This window comes from Xenopus laevis, chromosome 5L (assembly GCF_017654675.1).
Source record: "Xenopus laevis strain J_2021 chromosome 5L, Xenopus_laevis_v10.1, whole genome shotgun sequence".
NCBI lineage: Eukaryota > Metazoa > Chordata > Amphibia > Anura > Pipidae > Xenopus > Xenopus laevis.
In genome coordinates, this window is record NC_054379.1 from 7,080,277 (window position 1) to 7,108,064 (window position 27,788).

Here is a 27,788-nt window from a genome sequence, read left to right on the forward strand (position 1 = left end):
TTCATATACAATTTCAATAAAAATTGGTAAAACAGGACAACTTCTGGATATGTCGGGGGCCTAAAATGTATTTGCTGCGGGGCCCAGTAACATCTAGATACGCCACTGGGTTCGGTATTTGGCCTTCACAAAAGATTCAGGATTCGGGCAAAATCCTTTCCCATAGCCTATCCCTACATCCTCACCTCCTGAATCATCTGGGTTTTTCCACCAAACCTCCGTTCTTCCCTTAAACTCACACGCCATTTGGGTATTAGCAGAATGAAACCAATAAAGCTCCTGCTGTTGCACATGATTCATCCCAGTACCTTGCTTGTTAAAACCTTTATAAAAGTCACTGAAAGAAACATAAATACAAGGGGGAAAAAAAAATCACAAAAATTAATGGAGTTTTTGTCCATTTAAGCAATTATTGGCACGGTCTGTAGTTAATTTTAAAGCCTTGACATATCAGCAAACTGCTTAAAGCTCTTCTACTTCAATATCCTTATGGCTTTACCAGGTTCACTTAGAAACTCGCATAGATATAGAGATATACGTTCCCAGAAGAGCAATCCTTGTTCCAAAAATTCACCTTGCACATCCAAGAGCAGAATTGGGCCTTTGCATGTGTGATTAATCACATGACTAATCGCCAGTTACAACAAGTTTACATTAGCTGCAACTGTAACCAAGATTTTCAAACAGAACAAAGTTTGGAAGATATAAATTCATTTCGGTGCCAAAAATAATGTAATCAAGGGTTAGGAAAGCATTTTATGTATTTATTTTATCTGATAAATTCCTCATCCTATTCACTTCCTATTTCCTAAGCCTTCACGTTTGTGTGCCTTGGCAATACAGTGTATATAGAACTTTCCATTCGAAAGAATCCCGGCCAAAAAGGAAAATACTTTTATTTATACAGGAAAAAATCTAATTTCATCGTATAGGTTTGAAAGGGCAGTTATTCTTGTAAGAGAAAGTCATTCTGCTGCGGACCAAATTCCCCTTTGGAAAGCAGAACATTTACTTTTTTTTTCCAAAGCAGATAAAATATCACAATTCACAACAAAAATCAATGGAAACTAAATCTTTCCTTGCAGAAATGTTGTAAAGGTCAGAGGGATTAAGGGCAGGAGTAGGTCAGGGCAGACAGAATCCAGGAATGTAGCACAAGTTGAAACACAGCAATGTCCATAGAACACATGGACAAAAAAAGTGCAAAAAAGTGCACCCATCAACAGCCAGAGAGGCTATTTAAATCTTTAAAGGCACAATGGAGACGAAGAATGAAGAACCTTGAAGCATAAGGATTCCTCAGTGCTGCAATCAAGGATGCACCAAATCCAGGATTCAGTTTGGGATTCTGCCTTTTTCAGTAGGTTTCGGCCCAAAACCAAGTGCCTGGCCGAACCAAATCTGAATGCAAAAAATAAAAAAAGGGAAAAAAAAGACTTTTCGTCACACAAACAAGGAAGTCGAAAATTTTTTAACTGGGCATGTTCTCTTTCATCCTTCTTTCCATAATTTACACATGTGAATATGGGTTCGACTAGGGATGCAACAAATCCCCAGTGAAAGATACGGCCGAATACTGAACCCAAATCCTAGTTTGCATTTGCAAATTTTGGGTGGAAAAGGAAAAATTTGGAAAATTTTTTAGTTCCTTGTTTTGTGATGAAAAGTCACATGATTTCCCTTCCTGCCTTTAATTTGCATATGATTCGGTTCAGCCAGGCAAAAGGCTGAATCCTGCTGAAAAAGGCCGAATCCAGAAACGAATCCTGGATTGGGTGCATCCCTAGTTTCGGACAGGGGTGTCACTACAGAGTAAGCAGATCCTGCAGCTGCAAGGGGGCTCAGGAGGTATAGGGGCCCCATGAGGCTCTAATTCATGTACAATTTCAATAAATATTGGTAAAACAGGACAACCTCTGCATATGTTGGGGCTCTAAAATGAATTTGCTGTGGGGGCCAGTAACATCTAGTTACCCCACTGGGTTCAGATTGGGTTCGGTATTTGGCCTTCCCAAAAATTCAGGATTCGGGCCAAATCCTAAAATAGTGGATTCAGTGCACTCCACTTATTCTTATTGCAATATGTTTGAACAAAAAAGCGGTCCCCAAACCCATCCTGTATGTGTATTCATATAATCCTTTAAGGTCCTCAAAGAGATGCTACCATTCCTCTAGTACTAATGTAATGCCTAATTTCTTCCAATATTTGTATGTTTTGATGACAAGACATTAAAGGGGAACTCCAGCTTCCAAACCAAAATTTGATAGAGGCCCACATAACACAGAACCCCCTAATATACCCATCAATGTTATCAGTTTCTTATATATATGTATGAATAAATGCAATATTCTATGCTGAAATCCAAATGTTAAACAGTCATTTTCTTCTGCATCATTTGAAATCCTTGCAGGGAAGGAGGGACTAAACACTGATGTTATAAATTGTAACAACTTCTCCACACCTTACAGACAGTATGCAGGAACTAAATAACCCACAATGCATTGCACTGTGATGTTCCATTCAAGTCAAGTGGATGTTATTGGCATTTTAGCCATATACAGTAAATACAGTACATAGTAGAAACTAAATTGCCATTCCTTATTGAAATCACGTGTGCAGGGAATTGTGGGGTTTGGAGGATACAGGCTGAGGACAGATGGCTGTTGATACAAAGAAAAAGTAGTCAGACAGCTCAGCAAAGTAGTCAGACAGATCAGCAGGACAGCAGAGGGCTAGGCTTAGGGAACTGTTTCAAACAATTACAAATCTAAAAATACATTTTAATTGATGTATATTGCAAAGTTGCTTGAAATTGTGTTTAATTCTCAAAAAGCTGTGGTTTTGTGGATTTCCCCTTTAAGTCCTGATGTTGGGACAAGCTTCGACAGAAGAATTTGGGGTTTGGATATTGAAGAGACGTAGCAGAGATTGTTTTGGAAAGGTTGAACCAGAAAGACTATGTGGTTTCTAAATGTATATTCCATTTTAATGTGTTTCTATGTAGACAGAAACACATGAACACATTGTAGTGCTTGCAGGCTTTTGAAAAATGTCAAATACCAAACTTCAAACACACCAGCTTTTAATAATAGACAGAAAAGGGCAGTTTTGGGATAAAATCACTAACTTGTTAGTATTTTTTTTTTTCTTTAAATAATGAATTTTGGGGCCATTCAGGTGCCTGAATCTACACCGAGGGGTAAGTAAAAAGTTAGGGGCGTTTGCCAAGGGTAACATTTAGGCTGGAGGGAAGGGGGTAGGGATTTTTTTTTAACTTTTGGGTTTGCTTCTCCTTTAAAGAGTGCAGGTTAAGTTTCTAAAGATTCCTAAGGTCAGCAGAGATACTCATAGGCAAAGAAGCCCACACTACCTTGAGTAAGACATAGTTGTGGGAGCTCCCACGTTCACTGCTAATAAGAGGAACTTTCAGAGATGGTGTACTATACTCCAAAATATGCATAGGAACAGCACTCATATGTAGATTTTGGTCCCTTAAGATGGCCATAGATGCAAAGATAGAGAATGCACAAACAAATAGCATGTGAACTAGCAGCACCCAAGCACTCAGGATACTTAGGGGCCTATTTATTATACTGTGTAAAACCAAATTAGCCAAAAAAAGTGTTAAAATTTGTGTAGTAGTAGCAGCACAATAAAGTTACAATATGTTGTTGTACATCGAAAGTTTAATTCTCCCACAAGTCAACCCAATACCACCTTACCCTTGGGTCCCAACAGCTATCCTAAAAAACATTGGACATAAGACTGGGGCGAGTTCAAGCAAACAATCTGTTAATGAAGGTGGATTGGGTAACAAACTTTCAGCTGGGCTTTTTCTCTGCCCCTGCCATTGGCTTTCCCGCCGGGGCAATTTGCCTTTACATTTTTCATTATTTTTTTTATACTTTTTGAATTGTCTTTTTCTATCCAACTTTCAAATGGGGGTCAGTGACCCCATCAAATAAACAAATGCTCTGTAAGGCTACAAATGTATTGTTATTGCTACTTTTTATTACTCATCTTTCTATTCAGGCCTCTCCTATTCCTCTTATTTAAATTAGTACATGGTTGCTAGGGTAATGTGGACCCTAGCAACCAGGTGGCTGAAATGGCAAATTGGAGAGCAGCTTTATAAAAAGCTAAATAACTGAAAAACCACAAATAATAAAAGATGAAAACCAATTCCAAATTGTCTCAGAATATCCCTCTCTACATCATACTAACAGTTAATTTAAACACCTTCATCACTCTACTCTAGAAAAAAAACCAAATATGCAATATTTTAGAGCTGTGTGCAAAAACATAGGACCATGTCTTAATTCCTGGCATTTGGCCTCATGCCCAATCAATAGTGTGAGTTACAGGTACAAGTTAAGCCAACGACAAATGATGAGCCCTAAAGGGTAAGTAAACAATGACTTCTGCACCGTGGGTTAAATGCGCTGTGTTCCAGTCATGACCAGTGAAAGCCAGTGCGGATGATGAAGAAGATTCTGAAGTCGGGGAAAGACAGAGCCTAGAGGCATCTTGCAGTAATGTCATTTCCATTGCAGCACACAGACATCTATTACTATAACCGGGTATATTGCAATGTAAAAATTAAAAACAAAAAGTAACATTTGTGGAAACTGAATTAAAAGGCCAGTAAGAATATATGACCATGCAGAAACAGTTTAAAGGGCTGATTCACCTTTCAGTTAACTTTTAGTATGTTATAGAAAGGCTAATTCTAAGCAATTTTTCAATTGGTCTTCATTATTTATTTTTTAGTTTTTTTTTATTATTTGCCTTTTCCTTCTGACTGCTTCCAAATGGGGGGGGTTCACTGACCCCATCTCACAACAAATGTAAGGCTACAAATGTATTGTTTTTGTTACTTTTTATTCCTCATCTTTCTATTCAGGCCTCTCCTATTCATATTCCAGTCTCTTATTTAAATCAATGCATGGTTGCTAGGGGAATTTGGACCCTAGCAAACAGATTGCATAAATTACAAACTGGAGAGCTGCTGAATAAAAAGCTAAATAAGTCAAAAACCACAAATAATAAAAACCAATTGCAAATTGTCTCAGAATATCCCTCTGTACATCATACTGAGAGTTAAAGGGATACTATCATGGGAAAACGTTTTTTTTTTTTTCAAAATGAATCAGTTAATAGTGCTGCTCCAGCAGAATTCTGCACTGAAATCCATTTCTCAAAAGAGCAAACAGATTTTTTTATATTCAATTTTGAAATCTGACATGGGGCTAGACATATTGTCAATTTCCCAGCTGCCTTCAGTCATGTGACTTGTGCTCTGATAAACTTCAGTCACTTTACTGCTGTACTGCAAGTTGGAGTGATATCACTCCCTCCCTTCCCCCCACCCCAGCAGATTAACAAGAGAACAATGGGAAGGTAACCAGATAACAGCTCCCTAACACAAGATAACAGCTGCCTGGTAGATCTAAGAACAACACTCAATAGTAAAAACCCATGTCCCACTGAGATACATTCAGTTACATTGAGAAGGAAAAACAGCAGCCTGCCAGAAAGCATTTCTCTCCTGAAGTGCAGGCACAAGTCACATGACCAGGGGCAGCTGGGAAATTGACAAAATGTCTAGCCCCATGTCAGATTTCAAAATTGAATATAAAAAAATCTGTTTGCTCTTTTGAGAAACGGATTTCAGTGCAGAATTCTGCTGGAGTAGCACTATTAACTGATGTGTTTTGGAAAGAACATGTTTCCCATGACAGTATCCCTTTAATGTGCAGATGAACAGCTGCTGGAAGAGAAAACTGCTGCAGCACCGTTTCACGAGGCAGAACCGGCAGTGCAGAGAAAGACAGATACGACTTCCAAATACAATTCAATTCCATCCACAGACAAAGTCGAAAGCACTAAAACATCACATTTAAAGTCTCCAGTGAAGTTGCTTCAGTCACATTTCCTTTCAATTTGTGGTTTTACCTCACAAATCAGACGCGCTCTATTAAAGTCGCATATAACCATAAATTACTTGGCAAAATACATTTTTATGTGACTGAACAGCCAGAATATGAAGTGATAATATCCCAAAGATCTCCCCGGCGCCCTCACCTCTCCGACAATCTTACTTGGACAAATGCAGTTTCCCGCGCCACCACAAGCAGAGTCTTTCCTCTGAGCGGTCACGTGGTGATGTGACGCTAGCCGATCCTCCCCTAGACGCTCCTCTCCGTAACTCCGCATTCTCCCGCCCATTTCTTGGTTACGTAATACGACGTCACGACTTCCGGAAGCCGGCTTTGTGGTGCTGACGCTGGCGCTCCATAGAAGGAAGTGGGGCATGTGAACGAAGGGCTGCGGAGGCGCCGGATTTAAATGTCAGAAAGGCGTAAGGAAGGGAGTGCAAGAGGTGAGGGCTCCTGTGAGCTGAGAGTGATATATTGTGGGTAATCTCTTCTTCATTGTATGTGGTGAGTGAGCCTGGAACAATGCATCCTCCTAATGTGGCCAGTTTGTACTCTGACACACTCACTGGCCATTTTGGGGGCAACAGGGAAAAACTGCCACCGAGAGTTAATACCGACCAGGACCTATTTCATTAGTTACCTTTCTGGTTAATATGTTCGGTTTCCAGTAAGGATATATTATCTCTTATTCCTCTATAACTCAGCCTGCAGCCTTGTGCCTTTATATGGTCACAGAACAACCCCTCAGTGACTTCTAATATCCTTATCATTTACAGTAGGGGGTACATTATCCCTTATAATACATGAGTGATACTCAGAGTTCCCTGTATAACTCAGCCTGCAGCCTTGTGCCTTTATATGGTCACAGAACAACCCCTCAGTGACTTCTAATATCCTTATAATTTACAGTAGGGGGAACATTATCCCTTATAATACATGAGTGATACTCAGAGTTCCCTGTATAACTCAGCCTGCAGCCTTGTGCCTTTATATGGTCACAGAACAACCCCTCAGTGACGTCTAATATCCTTATCATTTACAGTAGGGGGTACAATTATCCCTTATAATACATGAGTAATACTCAGAGTTCCCTGTATAACTCAGCCTGCAGCCTTGTGCCTTTATATGGTCACAGAACAACCCCTCAGCGACTTCTAATATCCTTATCATTTACAGTAGGGGGAACATTATCCCTTATAATACATGAGTGATACTCAGAGTTCCCTGTATAACTCAGCCTGCAGCCTTGTGTCTTTATATGGTCACAGAACAACCCCTCAGTGACTTCTAATATCCTTATCATTTACAGTAGGGGGTACATTATCCCTTATAATACATGAGTGATACTCAGAGTTCCCTGTATAACTCAGCCTGCAGCCTTGTGCCTTTATATGGTCACAGACCCCTCAGTGACTACTAATATCCTTATCATTTACAGTAGGGGGTACATTATCCCTTATAATACATGAGTGATACTCAGAGTTCCCTGTATAACTCAGCCTGCAGCCTTGTGTCTTTATATGGTCACAGAACAACCCCTCAGTGACTTCTAATATCCTTATTATTTACAGTAGGGGGTACATTATCCCTTATAATACATGAGTGATGCTCAGAGTTCCCTGTATAACTCAGCCTGCAGCCTTGTGCCTTTATATGGTCACAGAACAACCACTCAGTGATTTCTAATATCCTTATCATTTACAGTAGGGGGTACATTATCCCTTATAATACATGAGTGATACTCAGAGTTCCCTGTATAACTCAGCCTGCAGCCTTGTGCCTTTATATGGTCACAGAACAACCCCTCAGTGACTTCTAATATCCTTATCATTTACAGTAGGGGGTACATTCTCCCTTATAATACGTAATGAAACTTTCCAGAAATCTATAATATTACAATATACAGGTCAAGAAACTCTATGCCCTTGGTGGACAGAACACACAATTTCTATTGCTTCCACAATCCATTACAGGACAGTCGAGTGCATCTACTCTCGCTTGTGGCCAGGAAAGGTCCTGTGCTCAGTTTCACAAGGAGAGGAGATGAACAGTGAATTCTGTTGCACATAATTGGTTATTTTAAAGAAACGGTACAAAATTTATCATCAAAATCCTTTGCAAGTTTGCGTCTTTTAATGTTTACATGCAATATTGTTTTTTGCCTTTATATTAATTTCACACATGCGGAGCATATTCATGTACTCGGCTTGTGCCCCAATGTCTTCAAACACATGAAGGGCTTCTGATTAAAGTGGACCTGTCACGCAGACACAAAAAGCTGTATAATAAAAGTTATTTTCAAATTAAACATGAAATCCAATTTCTATTTTTTATTAAAGCATTCATAGCTGTTGTAAGCTTATTTAAAAATCTCAGCTGTCATTCAAATATTATCTGCCCCTCCTCTATGCCTCAGGCAGACAATTACTTTCACTTTCCATTCAGCACTTCCTACATGTCACTGCTCTCCCCACATTCCCCAGTTCTCTTTACCATTTATTTGTGTAACCAGGACATGGGGATGGACATCAGGTCCCCCATTCTCTTCACCATTTAATTGTGTAACCAGGACATGGGGATGGACATCAGGTCCCCCATTCTCTTCACCATTTAATTGTGTAACCAGGACATGGGGATGGACATCAGGTCCCCCATTCTCTTCACCATTTAATTGTGTAGCCAGGACATGGGGATGGACATCAGGTCCCCCATTCTGGTGCACAAACAAGATTCTGAGATGATACAAGACTTGTCTTAATAACAGTGTCCCACAAAATGGCCCCTGCCTGCTTGTTATAATTATGAGTTCCCAGACTGAAGGAAACCAGATTCAAATAATTTATATAGTGTAATTAAAGTTCATTTTGCTTGACTAATGTGATAAAATAGTATTTTGAATATTTTTTTTCAAAAAAGCTTTCACCCTTATTTAGTATACATGCTTAGTAACAGTGTTGCATTTAGCGTAGTACAATGCTTTTTCTCTTACCTGCCTATTGTCAGTTGTGAATTCATTGGCTCTGGGCGGCCCTGAATTTTTTTACTATATCTGTATTTTGTAGTAAAACTGATCTCTAAGCCGATTGGGCTTCTTTTGCATGTTGGGGAACCTCTGAATAAAACTGAAGGACTTATGTTTTCATATTTAAATATGTCCACGTATAACAAATGTTTGCAGTAATCTCTCCAGGATCACTGTAAGTGTCTCTGAACCCTATCCTCACCACTATGGATCCAAATAACTGATGTCTGTATCTTTTATGGTCCCTGGGCGAGCCTCACAAAGGAGCCCTGAATGGAGGATTGTTGTCATTCCTATGTAAGCAAGCTGCACTAGGCGTTATAGTGGCTGTAACACCAAAATACTAATTTCTATTGCTTCTTTCACAACGAGTGATACAACTGAGCAGGAAAATATTAAAGGAACAGCAACGTCAAAAAATAAAATTGTTTTAAAGTAATAAAAATATAATGCAGTGTTGCCCTACACTGGTAAAACTGCTGTGTTTGCTTCAGAAACACTACTATTATTTATATAAATAAGATGCTGTGTAGCAATGGGGGCAGCCATTCAAAGGAGAAAAGGCTCATGTTACACAGCAGATGGCAAATAAGCCCTGTCTGTCTAATGGTGTTATCTGTTATCCATTCGTTAACCTGTGCCATATAGCCGTTTTTCAATTTCCCCCATTGCTACACAGCAGCTTGTTTATACGAACTATAGTAGTGTTTCTGAAGCAAACAGATCAGTTTTACCAGTGCAGGGCAACACTACATGATATTTTCATTACTTTAAAACACTTTCATTTTTTGGTGTTACTGTTCCTTTAAAAGACCCTTCCTGCTTCAGTAAAATACACTTTTACCATTCTGCACTCAGATTGCGCATTCATGTAATTGGAAGCAGCACTCTGAGCATTTTCATATTTGCTTATATGGCAGTGTGTACTGTATGTCCTCTTTAAAGGGATACTGTCATCTGACATGGGGCTAGGCATTTTGTCAATTTCCCAGCTGCCCCTGGTCATGTGATTTGTGCCTGCACTTTAGGAGAGAAATGCTTTCTGGCAGGCTGTTGTTTTTCCTTCTCAATGTAACTGAATGTGTCTCAGTGGGACATGGGTTTTTACTATTGAGTGCTGTTCTTAGATCTACCAGGCAGCTGTTATCTTGTGTTTGGGAGCTGCTATCTGGTTACCTTCCCATTGTTCTTTTATTTGGCTGCTGGGGGGGGAAGGGAGGGGGTGATATCACTCCAACTTGCAGTATAGCAGTAAAGAGTGATTGAAGTTTATCAGAGCACAAGTCACATGACTTGGGGCAGCTGGGAAATTGACAATATGTCTAGCCCCATGTCAGATTTCAAAATTGAATATAAAAAAATCTGTTTCCTCTTTTGAAAAATGGATTTCAGTCTAGAATTCTGCTGGAGCAGCACTATTAACTGATTCATTTTTAAAACAAATTTTTTCCCATGACAGTATTCCTTTAATAACGTCTCTGCTTTCCTGTCCATTATCTAGCTGCCAAATAATTACTTCTTGCACAAGAGACCACTAAGAAGACTATGCCGAAATGTCTCTCTCTTGTGTATTCTGTATATACAGATGTGCACTGATAAGAGTAAATGCCAGACTACCAGAAAATGTAAATTATACATGTAAACCTAGTGTAAAACCTGGGAAACATGTTGTTTGCTTTCTGACATTTGAAAGGATGACTTTCTTAATTGACAATTCTAGTTTTCTGTGAAATTTAAACCTTTAAATAAACCACTGTTGCCTCTGGATAATAATATTTTTTTATTTTAGATGGCAGGATTACCAAGAAAGGCCAAACAGAATACCCTGGTCCCTAAACAAGAACTGTCGTTCATGAACACGTGAGTATTCAGATCTGTGTGTTTGCAATAAACTGTCCAATCCCAGAGGCCATGAAAGTGAAGAGTGAAATGCATGACCAGCATAGAGGACTGTGCTCTTTGTAATGCACAGTCCATGCCCTCAGCTTTTCATGTCTCCTATTTGCTTTTTAATGTCTAATGTTTATTTGGTTTATCAGATCTGACTCTGAAGATGACAAGGACTTTCAGGAAGAAGATGAGTGGAAACCAGAAAAGAAAGCACCTAAAGCAAAGGCCCAGCAAAAAGCTTCTACTGCAAAGCCCCGAAAAGCTGCAGCAAAAAGCTCCACGGGCAAGGCAAAGTCCGAAGGAACCCCTCGTAAGCCAAGGAAGGTAGTGTTGCCCTTCAGCAGAGCAATTATCTTGCTTGAGAAGTCTATCATTCTGCCTTTGTACTGTGTTATGAAGCGTGCAGTTCATCGATAAGTCCCTGCATATGGCCACCTATATGTTTGGGCTATAAAACATGTTTGTTTTTTTTTCAACCAAACTTTACTCGGTTGTTGTTGGACTACAGATCCCACAATAATGTAACCTATAATGAAAGATGAGGCATGCTGGGAACTGTAGTCCAGCAACATCAAGGTTAAAGCAATATTGCAGTGAAAACTTTTCCCCATATCCACAACCAGTGATTGCTTTAAAGTGCGAAAAAATCCTCCAGTGAGATCCAGATGCCTTGTATCAATCTGGCTCCCTTTTATTTGCTCTTGCAACTGGAGTTGGAATCTTTAAAGGAGAACTAAAGCATAACTAAAGAAGTAGGTAGAAATGTTGTGCATGATGTTTTGTGCTCCTGTACCAGCCCAAGGCAACCAGAGCCCTTTAGCAGTAAAGATCTGTGTCTCCAAAGATGCCCCAGTAGCTCCCCATCTTCTTTTCTGCTGATTCACTGCACATGCTCTGTGCTGCTGTCACTTACTGAGCTTAGGGACCCACTCACAATATACAGTACACATAGAATAGAAATGTCACAATATAAGGCTGATTAGTAATTAATACACATAATTACTACATGGCAGCACAGAAACCAGTGCAATTAGCATCAGAATGTAATAATCAGCAAACCTGTAGCATCAGCTTATATTACAGGGGAAGCTCATTTTCTGCTGGATAATTAGTGACGAGCCCTAAGCTTAGCTTCTCAACAGCCAATCAGAGCCCACTGAGCATGTGAGTGTCACAGACACTTTCCAAGATGGTGACCCCCTGTGACAAGTTTGAAGTCCTGGATCATTGCTGCTATTGACAAGCTCAAACTTTAGCCTCGTGCAATAAATTCAGTATATATGGCATTTTTGGACATCATCATTTTTAGGGTTTAGTACTCCTTTAAGCACAGTTTCTCTGCTCTAAACAAACCTGCCTTTGATCCCCGTGTTTGATGCCAGTGTAATATAATGAAAAGAAAAAAATGACATAATTATCTCTGTATGTAAGATAACAGCAAAGTGCCTGACATTGTGGTGGGAATCCCCATTCTCACTGGTCAATTTGCATTTCTAAGAATTCTCTGATCAGTAGATTTCTCGTGGGTAAATCTTCTGGCATCTATAATTATGTTTTTCGGCAACCTCTATAGAAAACTAGGGGGCTCTGTGGGAGAGCATTACAGTACGTTTACAACCCCTTTAAAACACTTTTATTGAGGACCACAATGCACTGAAAAAAGTAAAAGTAGTAGTGTGTTCTGATAATGCAAGTGTTATGCTATGTGCAATGAATTCACATGAATTCGAAATTCGACCTTTGATAAACGGGGCTTCCCCATGTGGTCTGGATTTATTGCTGCCAATGTTTCAGTTTTTTATTGAAATACAACTGAAGGTCATTCAGATGATTGTGCATGCCATGTGATACTGCTTAAAATGCACTCCTATTGGCACAGGTCAAATAATGTCAATTTTGGAAATAATTTGCTTTTAATACTGGAGTTATAAGATCAGTTTTCCGGAAACTTGTTTCAAAGGCCATCTCCAATAGACTCCATTTTAAAGGAGTGGTTCACCTTTAAGTTAACTTTTAATATTCTATTCAGGCCTCTCCTATTCATATTCCAGTCTCTTATTCAAATCAATGCATGGTTACCAGGGGACTTTGGACCCTAGCAACCAGAATGCTGTAACTGCAAACTGGAGAGCTGCTGAATAAAAAGCTAAATAACTCAAAGACCACAAATAATAAAAAATGAAAACCAGTTGCATATAGTCTCAGAATATCACTCTCTGCATCATACTAACGGTTAACTCGAAGGTGAACAACTGCTTAGATCAAAGAATTCAAAATATTTCCTTTTTTCTCTGTAATAATAAAACCGTTCCAAATTGCGGAAAGACCCCTTATGCGGAAAACCTCAGGTCCTGAGAATTCTGTATAACAGGTCCCATACCTGTATTACACAAATTTGTTTATTTTCCTGCAAATGAATTCAAGTGTTCAAATTGTTTCTTTTTCAGCCAAAATCAACAAAACTTGATACAAACACTGGGCAAGAAGCATTACCAGGCCAATTGACCATTAAACAGGAGAAGAAAGCACCAAAGAAAACCCCTGTGAAGAAGAAAACCCCTGTGAAGAAGAAAACCCCTGTGAAGAAGAAAACGGTTCAAAGCATAAATCCTGAGGAAGTCCATATTAAAGAAGAGAGGAGAAGTTTAGGCATTGCTGATTTTCCTTCCACAAGTAGTTTGCCAAAGAGCACATTAATAAAGGAGGAGAAAGCAGATATGTTGTTGAAAAGAGAAGAACCTGAGGATGAGGAACCCCCAGATGATTTTACATTTGGAGAACCTCCCTTAAAAAAGTTGAAACCATCCTCTGATTCATTTGGGAAGCCTGTAAAGCGCATGAACCCCAGCGCCACCCATGAGGGGCATCAGATGAACTGGAACTTTGTTGAGGTAGGGTACATGTATATTTATAAAGGGAACTTTAATATAATAGTGGGTGCCAGTCTTAGGCTCCTTTCCAGTAATTGCTAACTATTGACCCTGTGCTGAGGCTCATTTTTCCTGAAGAAATAACCAGCCTGGGGTATGTTACTGATAGTGTTGTCCTATCATCTTTTGTCTTTTCCCAGCAGGCTCTTGTTGTCTGGGGCCAAGTGCAGCCATAAGTGATGCTTTTACTTTGCTGCGCGTTGTCCAGAACACCTGAAAGGACCACTGGGAAAAAACAGAAATTGGCAGGGTAGTGTTTTTTTTTAATTTTTTTTATAGCCAACAGAATTTATATTATATTAGAGATTGCATTTATATATACTGGGGGTGCCTAACAGATTGCCACCCCTAGTGAATTGCAGTTCCCTTGCCCATTCATTTAATTTTACTCTGTTTTTACAGTTTGTTTTTTAAAGGGCTCCTCCACTCATAAACTGTTTTTGTCTAATTAAAGAAAATGTAATTCTAAGCAGCTTTCCAATAAACTATCTCTGCATCTGGTTCTCTTCATTCTCTCTTCATGCAGCAGTTGGGTGTCAGATATTCACTGACAGTTAGATCCAATATATCTTATAGGGGGGCTCCTTTTGCCTAGAAGATGTATTAGAGGTCACTCTATAAACTCACCAGGACATCATGTCTCTCTACATGCAGAATTTGTGCAAAAGGCAATTATTTTGTTTGTTCTGGAATCAGTTATTTGAGTGGGCTCTAATACATCTGCTAGGAAAGGACTCCCCCATAAGATATATTGGATCATTCATCTGACACCCAACTGCTGCATGAAGAAAGAATTAAGAGAAACAGATGCTGAGAGAGGAATAGTGAATATAAACTTGATTACAGAATTTTTAATTCTTACTTCAGTATGGGGAAGCTTATATTAAATTTAAATTTTTGCGATAGTTCCCCTTTAAGTCAACGGGAGAGGTCCAGGGATCAATTTGGAGTTGTTCGCTGCCTTCCTGACATTTGAGTTTTTTTTTTTTTTTTTCAGAGAAAATACTCAAATCAAGTTTTTTAAATTCAAATTAAATCTGAATCAAATTTGATTCAAGTTTTCGGGTCGATCTAATTCATCTGAGTTTTAAAAATGAGATTTTTTAAAATAGATTTCTTTCGGTCGTATTTCGAATTTATGGGAGTTTTATGGATTTTTTAAAAACTCACATGAATTCGAAAGCTGACCTTTGATAATTGTGCCACTAAATGTTGAATAGTTTATAATTGATGAGTGTGAATGTAATTAAAAGTGGTGTTAAGCGGTGTTCGCTTATCCCTTCCTGTTCTCTGGTTCTCACTCTTAAAACAATGTAACAGGAGTCTGTTCTCCTCAAGGTCTTTTTATCTGCTTTAATCTGCTGTCTTGCTAACATTGTTTCAGAAGTCAGAGCCAGGAGTGCAGAGCATATAAACAGATATTGCATTTACATTTCAAATTCAAACTTCACCTTTAAGGGTGGTGACACATGCTAAGATTCCGGGGAGATTAGTCACCCAGCGACAAATCTCCTCCTCTTCTTCGGGCGACTAATCTCCCTGAAAAGCCTTCTTGCCGGCTGGCACTAGGAGCTCTTCGTTTTCTGAAGTCGCCCAAAGTTTCCTCGTGAGGCAACTAATCTCCCAGGAATCTTAGCATGTGTCACCACCCTTAGACCATTGCATATTTTTACTATTGAATAGTTGCTTCTTATTAGTGTTGGTCTTTTGTGATCGACTGCTTGGGAGCCTGAGGGAAGATCAGTCTCCCAGTGTGGAGTCAGACTGCTTTTCTAGAACTAAATAAAATGCTTATATTATCCATGGGAATCAATAACAGAATTCTGTATGATATAAATATGTTTATATCTGCCCCAATGCTGGATACTGCAGGCCCAAAGCCTGGACACAGTGTAACTACAATTGGAATGTCTTTTAGGTTCTCTCTGAGAAGACCAACGTTGAGCCATGGGTTTGTTCAAACCTGATCCAGCTCTTCCAGGATGAGAACACAATTCCCTTCATTGCTCGATACAGAAAAGAGCTTATTAACAACCTGGATGCTGACGCTTTACGAGAAGTACAGCAAGGACTGGAGGAGTTACGGTGAGGGCTCAGAGAAGCACTGCGGTATCATTCAGACCTTTGCTTAAATTATTAACAAAAAGCTTATTTTGTTCATTGAGAATGTGTTGGGCCAGCTGTTTCCAATCGTGTAGCGAGATATTCACCTACCTCCCATTGTCATTATTTCTTTGTGTGTGATTCACCTTTAGGTTAACTTTTAGTATGTTCTAGAATGCAAATTCTAAGCAACTTTTAAAATTGCTCTTCATAAAGTATTTCTTTGCCTTATTCTTCTGAATCTTTCCAGCTTTCAAATGGGGTTCACTGACCCCATCTAAAAAACAAATGTCCTGTAAGGCTACAAATGTATTGTTATTGCTACATTTTATTACTCCTTTCTATTCAGGCCTCTCCTATTCATATTCCGGTATCTTATTCCAATTAACCTATGGAGAGCTCAATACAGGTATGGGACCTGTTATCCAGAATGCTCGGGACCTGGGGTTTTCCAGATAACGGATCTTTCCGAAATTTGGATCTTCATACCTTAAGTCTACTAGATAATCATGTAAACATGAAATAAACCCAATAGGTTGGTTTTACTTCCAATAAGGATTAATTATATCGTATTTGGGATCAAGTACAAGCGACTGTTTTATTATTACACAGAAAATACGAATAATTTTTAAAGATTTGGATTATATGATTATAATTGGGTCTATGAGAGGCAGACTTTCGGGTTTCCAGAAAAACAGATCCCATACCTGTACCCCCAAAGAACACCTTTATTGTGGTGTCAGGTGCTGTACTGGATTACCCACTCCTGCCTGCCTTGGGGCCATATCCATATTAGGAATGCACCGAATCCACTATTTTGGATTTGGCTGAATATCGAACCAATTCATAATCCCAATTTGCATATGCTAATTAGGGATAGCAAAGGAAAAACATTTTTTACTTCCTTGTTTTGTGACAATTTTGCATAGTAAATTAGGTTTCCTTTCGGCCGGGCAGAAGGATTCGGCCGAATCCTGATGAAAAAGGCGAATCCCAAACCGAATCCTGGATTCGCTGCATTCCTAATCATTATACTTAAAAAGAGTTACCAGAAGCACACTGTATGAGTTGTAGTTGTGCAAAAAAGGTTTATTCAGCCCAAAAACATACAAAATAAGACAGCGATTTTGGACCTACAAGACCCTTTATCAAGCCTCAAATAAGGCAACATTTCAGGTAATAGGCAATTTCAGTATTCAGTAGGCCATCCCCATCCAGTGCACTGATCAGGAAGCTGACAGCTGACCTAACACTCTCTTCACTAAGGTCCCTGCACTGGAGGCAACACACAGAGCCTCTGGGAAGCTACTCCAAGCTGCAAATCCTTGTTGGAGCTTCAACTGCTTTTTCTCTTTACCCTATCTACCTTTCTCTCCTAGAGAGACTATGACAAGTCTGCCCTACTATAGCTGAACCTCATTCACGGGGTTTCCTGGTCCCGACTTCTCTCTCAAGAACACTTGCTTCTCTGGACCTTGCTTAGCAACTAAGGAAAAGGGTAGGCCTTAAAGCCATAGGGGCAGATTAACCCCTATGGGCCCCTACAATACTAACAGTTAATGTAAAGGTGAACAATCCCTTTAAAGTACACTCACATTATGGCGTTAGAAAATATCATTTAACTAATGTATTTGCAGCTAAACACAAAGATATATTGTTTGTTAGCTTTTAATTCTGTTTCTGGTTCTATGCAGTTCTGTGGCGAAGAAAGCACATACACTGATAGAAAAACTGAAGAAAGAAGGGAAACTGAACTGTGGCTTGCACACAGCCATGTTAAACTGCAGATCAGCAGATGAAATTGAACATGTGGTTAGTACTGTCATAGACATAACCAAGACATCAGGACAGAGAACATGCTACTGCTTCACATAATAGTGTTTTGTCTTTTGTGTGCAGTACACCCCTTTCAAGACCGGTAGCAAAGGAACGAAAGCTCAAAGAGCCAAACAGCTTGGACTGGAAACTGCTGCAAAAGGTCTTATTGAAACCCCTGCACAACTCAACCTATGCTCGTATATTAGAAATAATGCTGAAGGTAAATTCCATTACTTGGACTTTGTAACTTTGTAATTGCAACTGACAGCAGTGTTTCATTTATACCTTCTGAAACAATTTATTGGAAGTCCGTTGATCTCCATTTACATTGTTTCTAGGGATGCACTGAACCCACTATTTTGGATTCGGCCGAATCCCTACGAAAGATTTGGCTGAAAACAGAACCGAATCTGAATCCTAATTTGCATGTGCAAATTAGGGGTGGGAAGGGGAAAACATTCTTGTTTTGTGACAAAAAAAACCATGTGATTTCCTTCCCACCCTTAATTTGCATATGCAAATTAGGATTCGCCGGCAGAAGGATTCGACCGTATCCTGCTGAAAAAGGCTGAATCCCGAACCGGATCCTGGATTCTGTGCATCCCTAATTGTTTCAGGAGTCGGAGCCAGCAATAAAAAGAAAAAAAAATAGCAAGGGAGATACTGTATTCAGCACCAAATAATAAACTTTAAAACCACTGAAATGTTTTAATATAATGTATATTTGACAGTTGATTAGCATTATGTTTTCTTTTGTTATGCAATGCAGGTATGGGACTGTTATCCAGAATGCTCAGGACCTGGGGTTTTCTGGATAACGGATGTTTCTTTAATTTGGCTCTTCATACTTTGTCTACTAGAAAATCATATAAACTATAAATAAACCCAATAGGCTGGTTTTGCTTCCAATAAGGATTAATTATATCTTAGTTGGGATCAAGTACAAGCTACGGTTTTATTATTACACAGAAAAAGGAAATCATTTTTCAAAATTTGGATTATTTGATTATAATAGAGTCTATGGAAAATGTTTGTTCTGTAATTTGGATCTTTCTGGATAATGGGTTTCCAGATAACTGGTCTTAATACCTGTAAAACAATTTTTGGGTTCAGATCCCATTCAAACTAGTGACCTTAAAGATCAATGGGCAGATTTATCAAATGTCAAATATATGTGATTTTGTTTTTACTCTAATAAATTCGAATATACTCACAACTGGAATGGGAGGTTATTTAAGAAAAAATGTGATTGAATTGAATAGTCTCAACCCGAAAATTTGAATCGAGTTTTCCCTCTGAAGAAAACTCGAATGTCAGGAAGGCAATTAACCTATTCAAGTGGGTCAACGGATCTCTGCCATTGACTTGTAAAAAAATTCGGCAGGTTTTAGGTGGCAAATATTTGAATCAGAACTATTTCCATAGTCGAGGTGTGATAATTCTCACATTCTAATTTACATTGGAATTGGAGGATTACAATTCGAATGGGTGAATTTTGACACCAAAAAATAAAAAAATTGTCAAAATTTTAATTTGCTATTCGAGCCTTAAAAAATTGGCCCCCAAATATTTCCTTTTTGTCTTGACTTGGCAGTGTAGTTTAATGGCAGTCACTAGAGGGCAGTGTTAGACAAAGAATAACAGGTAACCAATCTGTAAATCCATTTGGAAACCAAACTCTTTATATAATGATTAGGTTTTATTATGATTTTGGCTTTCATAAATTGCGCCTGTGTTACTTATTTATCTTGTGGTTCTGTAATAACAGTACAAATTATAGTGCACTCTGTAACACTTTATGAAGCGAAATAAGAGAAGTGCATCAATAGAGAATTCATTCGGTTTAGTAAGTAACACAGCTGGTAAAATGTCCTCCAGCTAATGCTTCTATTGCTTTGCTATTGGCTTAAACAGAGAAAGGCCAAGGAAATATGTTTTTAAAAAAATACTTCTGATTCTTTAGCTTAAATCAAACAGTTATATGGAGATCAATTGAAAAGGGTTTAACATATGCAACTTGTGTGCTTTTGTTTTGTGTGTTGCAGGCCTTTCAACGCTGCAGGATATAGAGACGGGAGTGCAACATATTTTAGCCGATATGTTTGCTAAAGACAAGGATACTCTGGAGCACATCAGGAATATGTACGGGAACCTTCTTATTTTTCCTTTTTCTTTAGCATGTCTCCCTCTTCTGCTTTAAACTTTTAGTATGTTATAGAATGGCAAATTCTAAGCAACTGTTCAATTGGTCTTCATGATTTATTTTTTTTTTTATAGTTTTTGGCTTATTGCCTTCTTCTTCTGACTCTTTCCATCTTTCAAATGGGGGTCACTGACCCCATGTAAAACCAAATGCTCTGTAAGGCTACAAATGTATTGTTACTTTTTATTACTCCTCTTTCTATTCAGGCCTCTCCTATTCACATTCCAGTCTCTTATTCAAATCAGTGCATGGTTGCTAGGGTAATTTGGACCCTAGCAACCAGTTGGCTGAAACTGCAAACCGGAGAGCTGCTGAATAAAAAGCGAAAAACCTCAAACCATAAAAAATTAAAACCAATTGCAAATTGTCTCAGAATATCACTCTCTACATCATACTAACAGTTAACTCAAAGGTGAAAAACTCCTTTAAGTTAACTTTTAGTATGTTATAGAATGGCTAATTCTAAGCAGCTTCTCCATTAGTCTGACTCTTTCCAACATTCACATGGGGGTCACTGACCCCATCTAAAAAACAAATTCTCTGCAAGGCTATACATTTGCTGTTATCGCTACTTTTTATTTTGCATCTTTCTATTCAGGCCTCTCCTATTCATATTCCAGTCTCTTATTCAAATCAATGCATGGTTGCTAGGTTAACTTGGACCCTAGCAACCAGACGACTGAAACTACAAACTGGAGAGCTGCTGAATAAAATAAATAAAAGCCACAGATAATAAAAAATGTAACCAGAATATCTCTCTACATCATACTAGAAGTTAACTCAGAGATGAACAACAGCTTTAAATGGATATTAGGACCTTGCACACTGTTTCAGCTCGAGTCTGTATATTTATCAGAGCAGTCACTTTAGCAACTTTCACTCATAAATGAACTGTACTATGGGAATCATGACGTCGTCCTCAACAGAGTAAAGCTGTGAATACAATAAAAGATTCACCAATTTTCCGATTAGTGATTTACCCAATGTGGCCACCACTGTAATGGGTCAATCCAATTATTTGGGCAACAATCACGATTATAATTACGATTATAATAGGGGCCTAGGGGGAGGATGAAATGAATGTGCTGATGTTGTCCTTGGGCAATAGGATTTTTCTGAGCTGCTCTTCTATCCTTGTCATTTTAGGTGTAAGCAGAACAATGTGACAATCCACTCGACACTCGCCAAAGCCACAGGAAAGGAAAAAGAAGGAAATGTGAAAGATGTGGACAAGTTCCATTTATACCACGACTTTACTTGCAGTGTAAATAGAATCCAACACCATCAGGTGAGTACATCAGTTCAAGCCGCACGTATAGAATTGGAATCTTCCTGTCCGGTTCTTATTGATTGGATCCATCACAGCTAAATGCTTCCATTTCTTTGCATCACGTGTAATATAAGCTCCTCCCCATTTACACCTGGGTTTTGAGTTAATGTATAGATTCATTCACAGACCGTTGGTGAAGAAACTATTGGCTTCGAACTAAGAATGGCTTGCCGTTGAAGCAAACCATTGTCATCCTTATCCAAGTTGCATAAAGGAGTGGTTCTCTTTCACATTAACTGTTATAGAGCTGCTAATTATAAGCAACTTTTCAACTAGTCTTCATTATTTTTATTTTTTTTTATAGTATATTAATTATTTGCCTTCTTCTTCTTCTGACTCTTTACATCTTTCAAATGGGGGTCACTGACCCCATCTAAAAAACAAATGCTCTGTAAGGCTACAAATGTATTGTTATTGCTACTTTTTATTACTCCTCTTTCTATTTAGGCCTCTCCTATTCATATTCAAGTCTCTTATTCAAATCAATGCATGGTTGCTAGGGGAATTTGGACTCTAGCAACCAGATTGCTGAAATGTTAAACTGGAGAGCTGCAGAATAAAAAGCTAAATAACAAAAAATGAAAACCAACTGGCAATTGTCTCAGAATTTCACTTTCGCTGGGCTGGGGGCGGAGCAATCCTTCCATAGGATGAAGTCCTGTTTTCATTTGTAATTAGCCTATGGAAGGATCGCTCCGCCCCCAGCCCAGCGTGACTGAAAAAAACACAGAATATCCGTTAGCAGTGTCAGAGGGTCGGCTTCATAAAGGTTCTCGGGGCTGGGGGCGAGTTTGGGAGGCTTTTAGAGGAAAATATTCAGTCTTATCATCCTTATTTCTATTTTGCTCTTTCCCCTCTCTCTGGGTGTTATTTATCAACACAAATTTGCCCGTGGGCCGTTACCCATAGCAACCAATCAAATTGCTGCATTCATTGTTCTACCTGCAGCTGCCTGATAAAAAGCCGAGCACTGATTGGTTGCTAGGGGTTACTGCCCATGGGCAAATTTGCCCAGTGTTGATAAATAAGTACTGCTGTCTCTCTACATATCCGCTCCCCGGGCCTGTGCTCGTGTTTGTGGTGTCAGGACCCATCGTCGTCGTCATCATCATCATCATTAACTGGCTGCCAAGTTGTGTAGCTTAAAGGACAAGGAAAGTTAAACTAAAGAAGTAGGTAGAAATGTTGTACATGATGTTTTGTGCTTCTGTACCAGCCCAAGGCAACCACAGCCCTTTAGCAGTAAAGATCTGTGTCTCCAAAGATGCCCCAGTAGCTCCCCATCTTCTTTTTTGCTGATTCACTGCACATGCTCTGTGCTGCTGTCACTTACTGAGCTTAGGGACCCACTCACAATATACAGTACACATAGAATAGAAATGTCACAATATAAGACTGATTAGTAATTAATACACATAATTACTACATGGCAGCACAGAAACCAGTGCAATTAGCATCAGAATTGAATAATCAGCAAACCTGTAGCATCAGCTTATATTACAGCCAGGGAAGCTCATTTTCTGCTGGATAATTAGTGACGAGCCCTAAGCTTAGCTTCTCAACAGCCAATCAGAGCCCACTGAGCATGTGAGTGTCACAGACACTTTCCAAGATGGTGACCCCCTGTGACAAGTTTGAAGTCCTGAATCATAAAATGTCATTTTTAGCCACATTAATTTTTAGGGTTTAGTTCTCCTTTAAAGTCTTACATTTTAAGCAAATATTTTAGCCTGTGCTCTGCACAACGAGTATTTTCTAATTATACTTTTAAATGTATTTTATTCCTACCTCACTATATTACATTTCACCTTCCCTGGGAATCCTGCCAACAGAAATACATCTAATGTGCAGGTGATAATGGTACAGACTCATTACTCTGCTCTGTTGCCTTATAGTGAGGGGCTTGTTTCCCCTCAGACATGACTTCAGCCTTATACATTTCACTCTGAGTCCGGTGGGCTTCAGTACTGACTGACGGCTCTTTTGCACTTTCTGGAAGAAAAAAAAAAGTTTAAGTGTAATTGTCTTATTTTTTTTTTTCCACAAGACAAGTGAATTTATTAGGAAATGATAATTGGCTTTTTACTTAATTTAATTTATTTTATATTTTCTTTAGGGATATGACAATTTAAGTCGTCTTTAATTTTGTCTTAAGAATTCTCTGTTTTGTTCATAATAACTTAAATTATATGCATGTTCCCTTATAACTTAGTTGGGATCATGTACAAGTACGGGATCCGTTATCCTGAAACCTGTTATCCAGAAAGTTCTGAATTACTGAAAGGCTTACTCTCTCATAGACTCCATTTAATCCAAATAATCTAAATATTTAAAAGTTATTTCCGTTTTCCCTGTGATCATAAAACAGTAGATTGTACTTGATCCCAACTAAGATATAATTAATCCTTATTGGAGGCAAAACCAGCCTATTGGGTTTATTTAATGTTTAAATGAATTTCTAGTAGACTTAAGGTATGAAGATCCAAATTATGGAAAGATCCTTTATCAGGAATACCCCAGGCTCTAGCTATTCTGGATAACAGGTCCCATACCTGTACTTGATCCCAACTAAGATATAATTAATCCTTATTGGAGGCAAAACCAGCCTATTGGCTTTATTTAATGTTTACTTGATTTTTTAGTAGACTTAAAGTATGAAGATCCAAATTATGGAAAGATCCGTTATCCGGAAAACCCCAGGTCCCGAGCATTCTGGATAACAGGTCCCATACCTTTATCCTTATTTGAAGCAAAACCAGCCTATTGGGTTTAATGGATGTTAAAATTAGTTTTTAGTAGACTTAGGGGCAGATCTATCAAAGGTCGAGGTGAATTTTCGAATGAAAAAAATTCAAATTTCGAGCTATTTTTGTGTACTTCAACTAGGGGGTGAATTCAAAAGTCGAATTTCGAAATTTATTATGTACTGTCTCTTTAAAAATTCGGCTTCGACCATTCACCATCTAAAACCTGCCAAATTGCTGTTTTAGCCTATGGGGGACCTTCTAGAACTTATTTGGAGTCAATTGGTGGACTTTGAAAAAATTTTTGTGTTGGGAAAAACTTTAGTATCGAATTCGATCAAATGCGCTATTCCTTCGATTCGTACGATATGAATTCGGACCTATTCAATCGAAAACGGACCTATTTATGCAAAAAAAAACCTTCAACTTAATTTCGGTTGGTCTTTTTCAATTTGGGGAATATTCATAAATATGCCCCTTAAAGTATGAGGATCCAAATTACAGAAAGATTCATTAACCGGAAGACTCCAAGTCCGAGCATTCTGGATAACCGCTCCCATACCTGTATACCCAAATCTCCCTTATTACATCTGTCATTTCTGCTTTGTGCTGAGTCATTTATTTTGTCTTTATAAACATATCCAGTTTTGATATAATTTACACATTTTAAAACCTTTTTGTTTACTCGGTGTCCTTATCATAATCACTTGGATAATTAATCATGTTCAGAATCCTGCTATGAGATAAAAATTTGGATTCATTTAATATAATGGAGTGTATGGGAGACAGCCTTTACGTTATTCAGAACTTTCTGTATAATGGGTTTACGGATAACGGATCCTATACCTTATTAGGCTCATAGAATTTTAATATTAGGTTAATATTTTACCTTTTAGTGGGACACAGGCAACATTAAAACAATTTGATCAGTTTTGCTTTTTTATTTTTTGTGTGGATTATTTGGATAAAATGAAGTCTATGGAGACGGCCTTTCTCTAATTTGGAGCTTTCTGGGATAATGGGTTTTCAGATAACGGATCCCATACCTGTATTTATATTCTGCAGCTCAGAGGCTTAGCAATCCAACTGCCTTGTATGTCCGAGGGCTTGACTGGCAACCAGGTAGCAGTTCACTAAGGAGAGCCTAATAAGAATTAGAATAAAATTGATTTCCCGAAGTCCATGATTTTTTATTTTTTAGACGTTAATGTCAGGGATCTCTATTCAGATAGTTTCCATTTTCAGGCAAAAAATTAGGGATGCACCGAATCCAGGATCCAGGCCGAACCAAATCCTAATTTGTAAATGCAAATTAGGGGCGGGAGGGAAATTGCGTGAAGTTTTTGTCACAAAACAAGTAAAAAAAAAGTTTTCCCCTTCCCACCCCTAATTTGCATATGCAAATTAGGGTTCGGTTCGGTATTCAGCCGAATCTTTCATGAAGGATTCAGGGGTTCGGCCGAATCCAAAATAGTGGATTCGGTGCATCCCTACTAAAAATATGGAAATGAAGAACTGTAATAATTCAGGCATGCAAAATAAATAACGAAGACCAAATTTTCCTTAGAATCCGTTCTAATACATTAAAAGTTCATTTACAAGTTGAAAATTTCCTTTGAAAAAATAGCCAATCTTTTAACCAGAAATCATGGCAGAACAGGTTGATTTTGAGTTAATGCAAGGGGACCTATGGAAAAACAATGGGGACTATACGCATTGTGTTAAAGGGGGTGTTCACCTTTAAATTAACTGTTAGTATGATCTAGAGAGGGATATTCTGAGACCATTTGCAATTGGTTTTCATTTTTTATTATTTGTGGTTTTTGAGTTATTTAGCTTTTTTATTCAGCAGCTCTCCAGTTTGTAATTTCAGCCGTCTGGTTGCTAGGGTCCAAATTCCCCTAGCAACCATGCATTGATTTGAATAAGATACTGGAATATGAATAGGAGAGGCCTGAATGGAAAGATGAATAATTAAACCGAACCAAATCCTAATTTGCATATGCAAATTAGGGGTGGGAAGGGGTAAACATGTTTTACTTCCTTGTTTTGTGATCAAAAGTCACGTGATGTCCCTCCCCACTGCTAATTTGCATATGCAAATTAGAATTTGGATTTGGTTCAGCCAGGCAGAAAGGTTTGGCTGGGCAGAAGGATTGGGCTGAATCCTGCTGAAAAAGGCCAAATCCCGAACCCAATTCAGTGCATCCCTAATAATAATACATTTGTAACCTTACAAAGCATTTTTTAGATGGGGTCAGTGACCCTTATTTTAAAGCTGGAAAGAGTCAGGAGAAGAATAATTAAAAAACTATAAAACCTACTAAAAGTTAATCTAAAGGTGAACCACCCCTTTAAATTCCAATGAACACAGTTGTCCAGGCGGCAGTTGAGCACCAGCCGACAGATTGAAAGAGAACATTTTTTTAATGTGTGCTGGATATAACTAACTTGCTTTTATATAACTAAATTATGTTTCATTTTTGTAGAGTTACTGTTCCTTTAACCAGCATGTAATATTGATGGATGTAAAGGAAGTAAATGCTTGTGCAGAATATATATATCTATATATACAGAATTAATGTAAGATGCCTATGATACAGCTAAAGTGAGGAAATTCCATCTTGCTTTTATTTAATGCTGCTAGAAAGTCTGACCAAGGGTGAAAATCTGTGAGTTGTCAGACGTGGTACCTAATTCTATAGAATTTCACAAGGGATTTATTATTATTAATACCTTTTTTTTTAGTTGGGCGACATGTCAGGCTTAGTATGTCACTATGTGTGTATAAGGGAAATCTGTTGTTACTGGCTCCTGGGGTGCTTTGCAATATTGCATTTAACATATGTGACATGTCTGACTTCACCAGTGATTGAATTAAACTTCATGATTGACAGGTCCTGGCCCATAGTGACAGTGCTGTGGGCCTAGAGCAAACCATTATATCCTCTAACATAGGGGGGGGGGGCTCTTCACTTCCCCCAAGAAACTCCCCTAGTTAAGCCAAAGTGACCTGATCTCTTTAAATACTTACTTAACGCTTGCTTGGCCGTGTGCAATGTGAGCGATTTTATTGCAAAAGGGTTAAGTTTGAATTGAAAATCCTTTGACTTTCCTTTTAATGTTGTAATATTTTTAAATGTAAGTTATTCTGTTGAAAAGGATATAAAACAAGCTCTTACACATTTTATTGCATTTTATTACAACTTAGTTAGATTTAACCAGAACTGAATCAAAGTAATAATCAGAATTCGCATTATACAGGTATGGGACTAGTTATCCACAATGCTCGGGACCTCGGATTTTCCGGATAACGGATCTTTATGTCATTTAAATTTTCATATTTTAAATCTACTAGAAAATCATATAAATATTAAATAAACCCAATAGGCTGGTTTTACCTCCAATATTAATTATATCTTAGTTGGGATCAAGTACAGGCTACTGTTTTATTATTACACAGAAAAAGGAAATCATTCTTAAAAATGTTGATTATTTGGATAATATGGAGTCTATTGGAGACGGTCTTCTTACAATTCAGAGATTTCTGGATAACGGATCCCATACCTGTACAGTGAAAACTGAATTTTACATTATATTTTTCTGCATTTTAAATTTTTTTTTTTTTAGGTCCCACCATTAGCATTTTTCCCAGAATTTTGCACGATTTTTCTGAATTCCTGGAAACTGTAAAACGAGGGTTCTACTGTAATTGCTTTTGTTAAAATATTTCCAGCCATAACTGCCGGAAACTGATTCCAAGTTATTCAGTCTGTATAATATATTTAATTTTTTCTTGCAAAAGTAT

At 38.3% G+C, this 27,788-nt stretch overlaps 2 protein-coding genes across 5 annotated transcripts in view; one reads left to right on the plus strand and one right to left on the minus strand.

The window, feature by feature from the left end:
* LOC108716426 (protein kinase C epsilon type) overlaps window positions 1-6,232 on the minus strand; it is a 224,538-nt gene extending 218,306 nt beyond the window's left edge. For 2 of the 3 annotated variants that reach the window (XM_041562500.1, XM_041562499.1), the window contains exon 1: window positions 6,086-6,232. In XM_041562500.1, the coding sequence (XP_041418434.1) occupies window positions 6,086-6,229 (144 nt within the window). In that variant the 5' untranslated portion in view covers window positions 6,230-6,232. The remainder of the gene's footprint in view (window positions 1-6,085) is intronic. The other variant, XM_041562501.1, reaches the window with a different exon arrangement.
* Window positions 6,233-6,238: 6 nt separating this feature from the next.
* LOC108716424 (S1 RNA-binding domain-containing protein 1) overlaps window positions 6,239-27,788 on the plus strand; it is a 133,623-nt gene continuing 112,073 nt past the window's right edge. Inside the window, exons 1-9 of one of the 2 annotated variants that reach the window (XM_018262543.2) lie at window positions 6,239-6,383; window positions 10,752-10,822; window positions 11,002-11,176; window positions 13,300-13,743; window positions 15,701-15,867; window positions 17,580-17,697; window positions 17,785-17,923; window positions 19,749-19,845; window positions 21,053-21,194. In XM_018262543.2, coding sequence (XP_018118032.1) covers window positions 10,752-10,822; window positions 11,002-11,176; window positions 13,300-13,743; window positions 15,701-15,867; window positions 17,580-17,697; window positions 17,785-17,923; window positions 19,749-19,845; window positions 21,053-21,194 — 1,353 coding nt within the window. In that variant the 5' untranslated portion in view covers window positions 6,239-6,383. Of the gene's footprint in view, window positions 6,384-9,115; window positions 9,260-10,751; window positions 10,823-11,001; window positions 11,177-13,299; window positions 13,744-15,700; window positions 15,868-17,579; window positions 17,698-17,784; window positions 17,924-19,748; window positions 19,846-21,052; window positions 21,195-27,788 lie in introns of those variants that run through there. The other variant, XM_041562494.1, reaches the window with a different exon arrangement.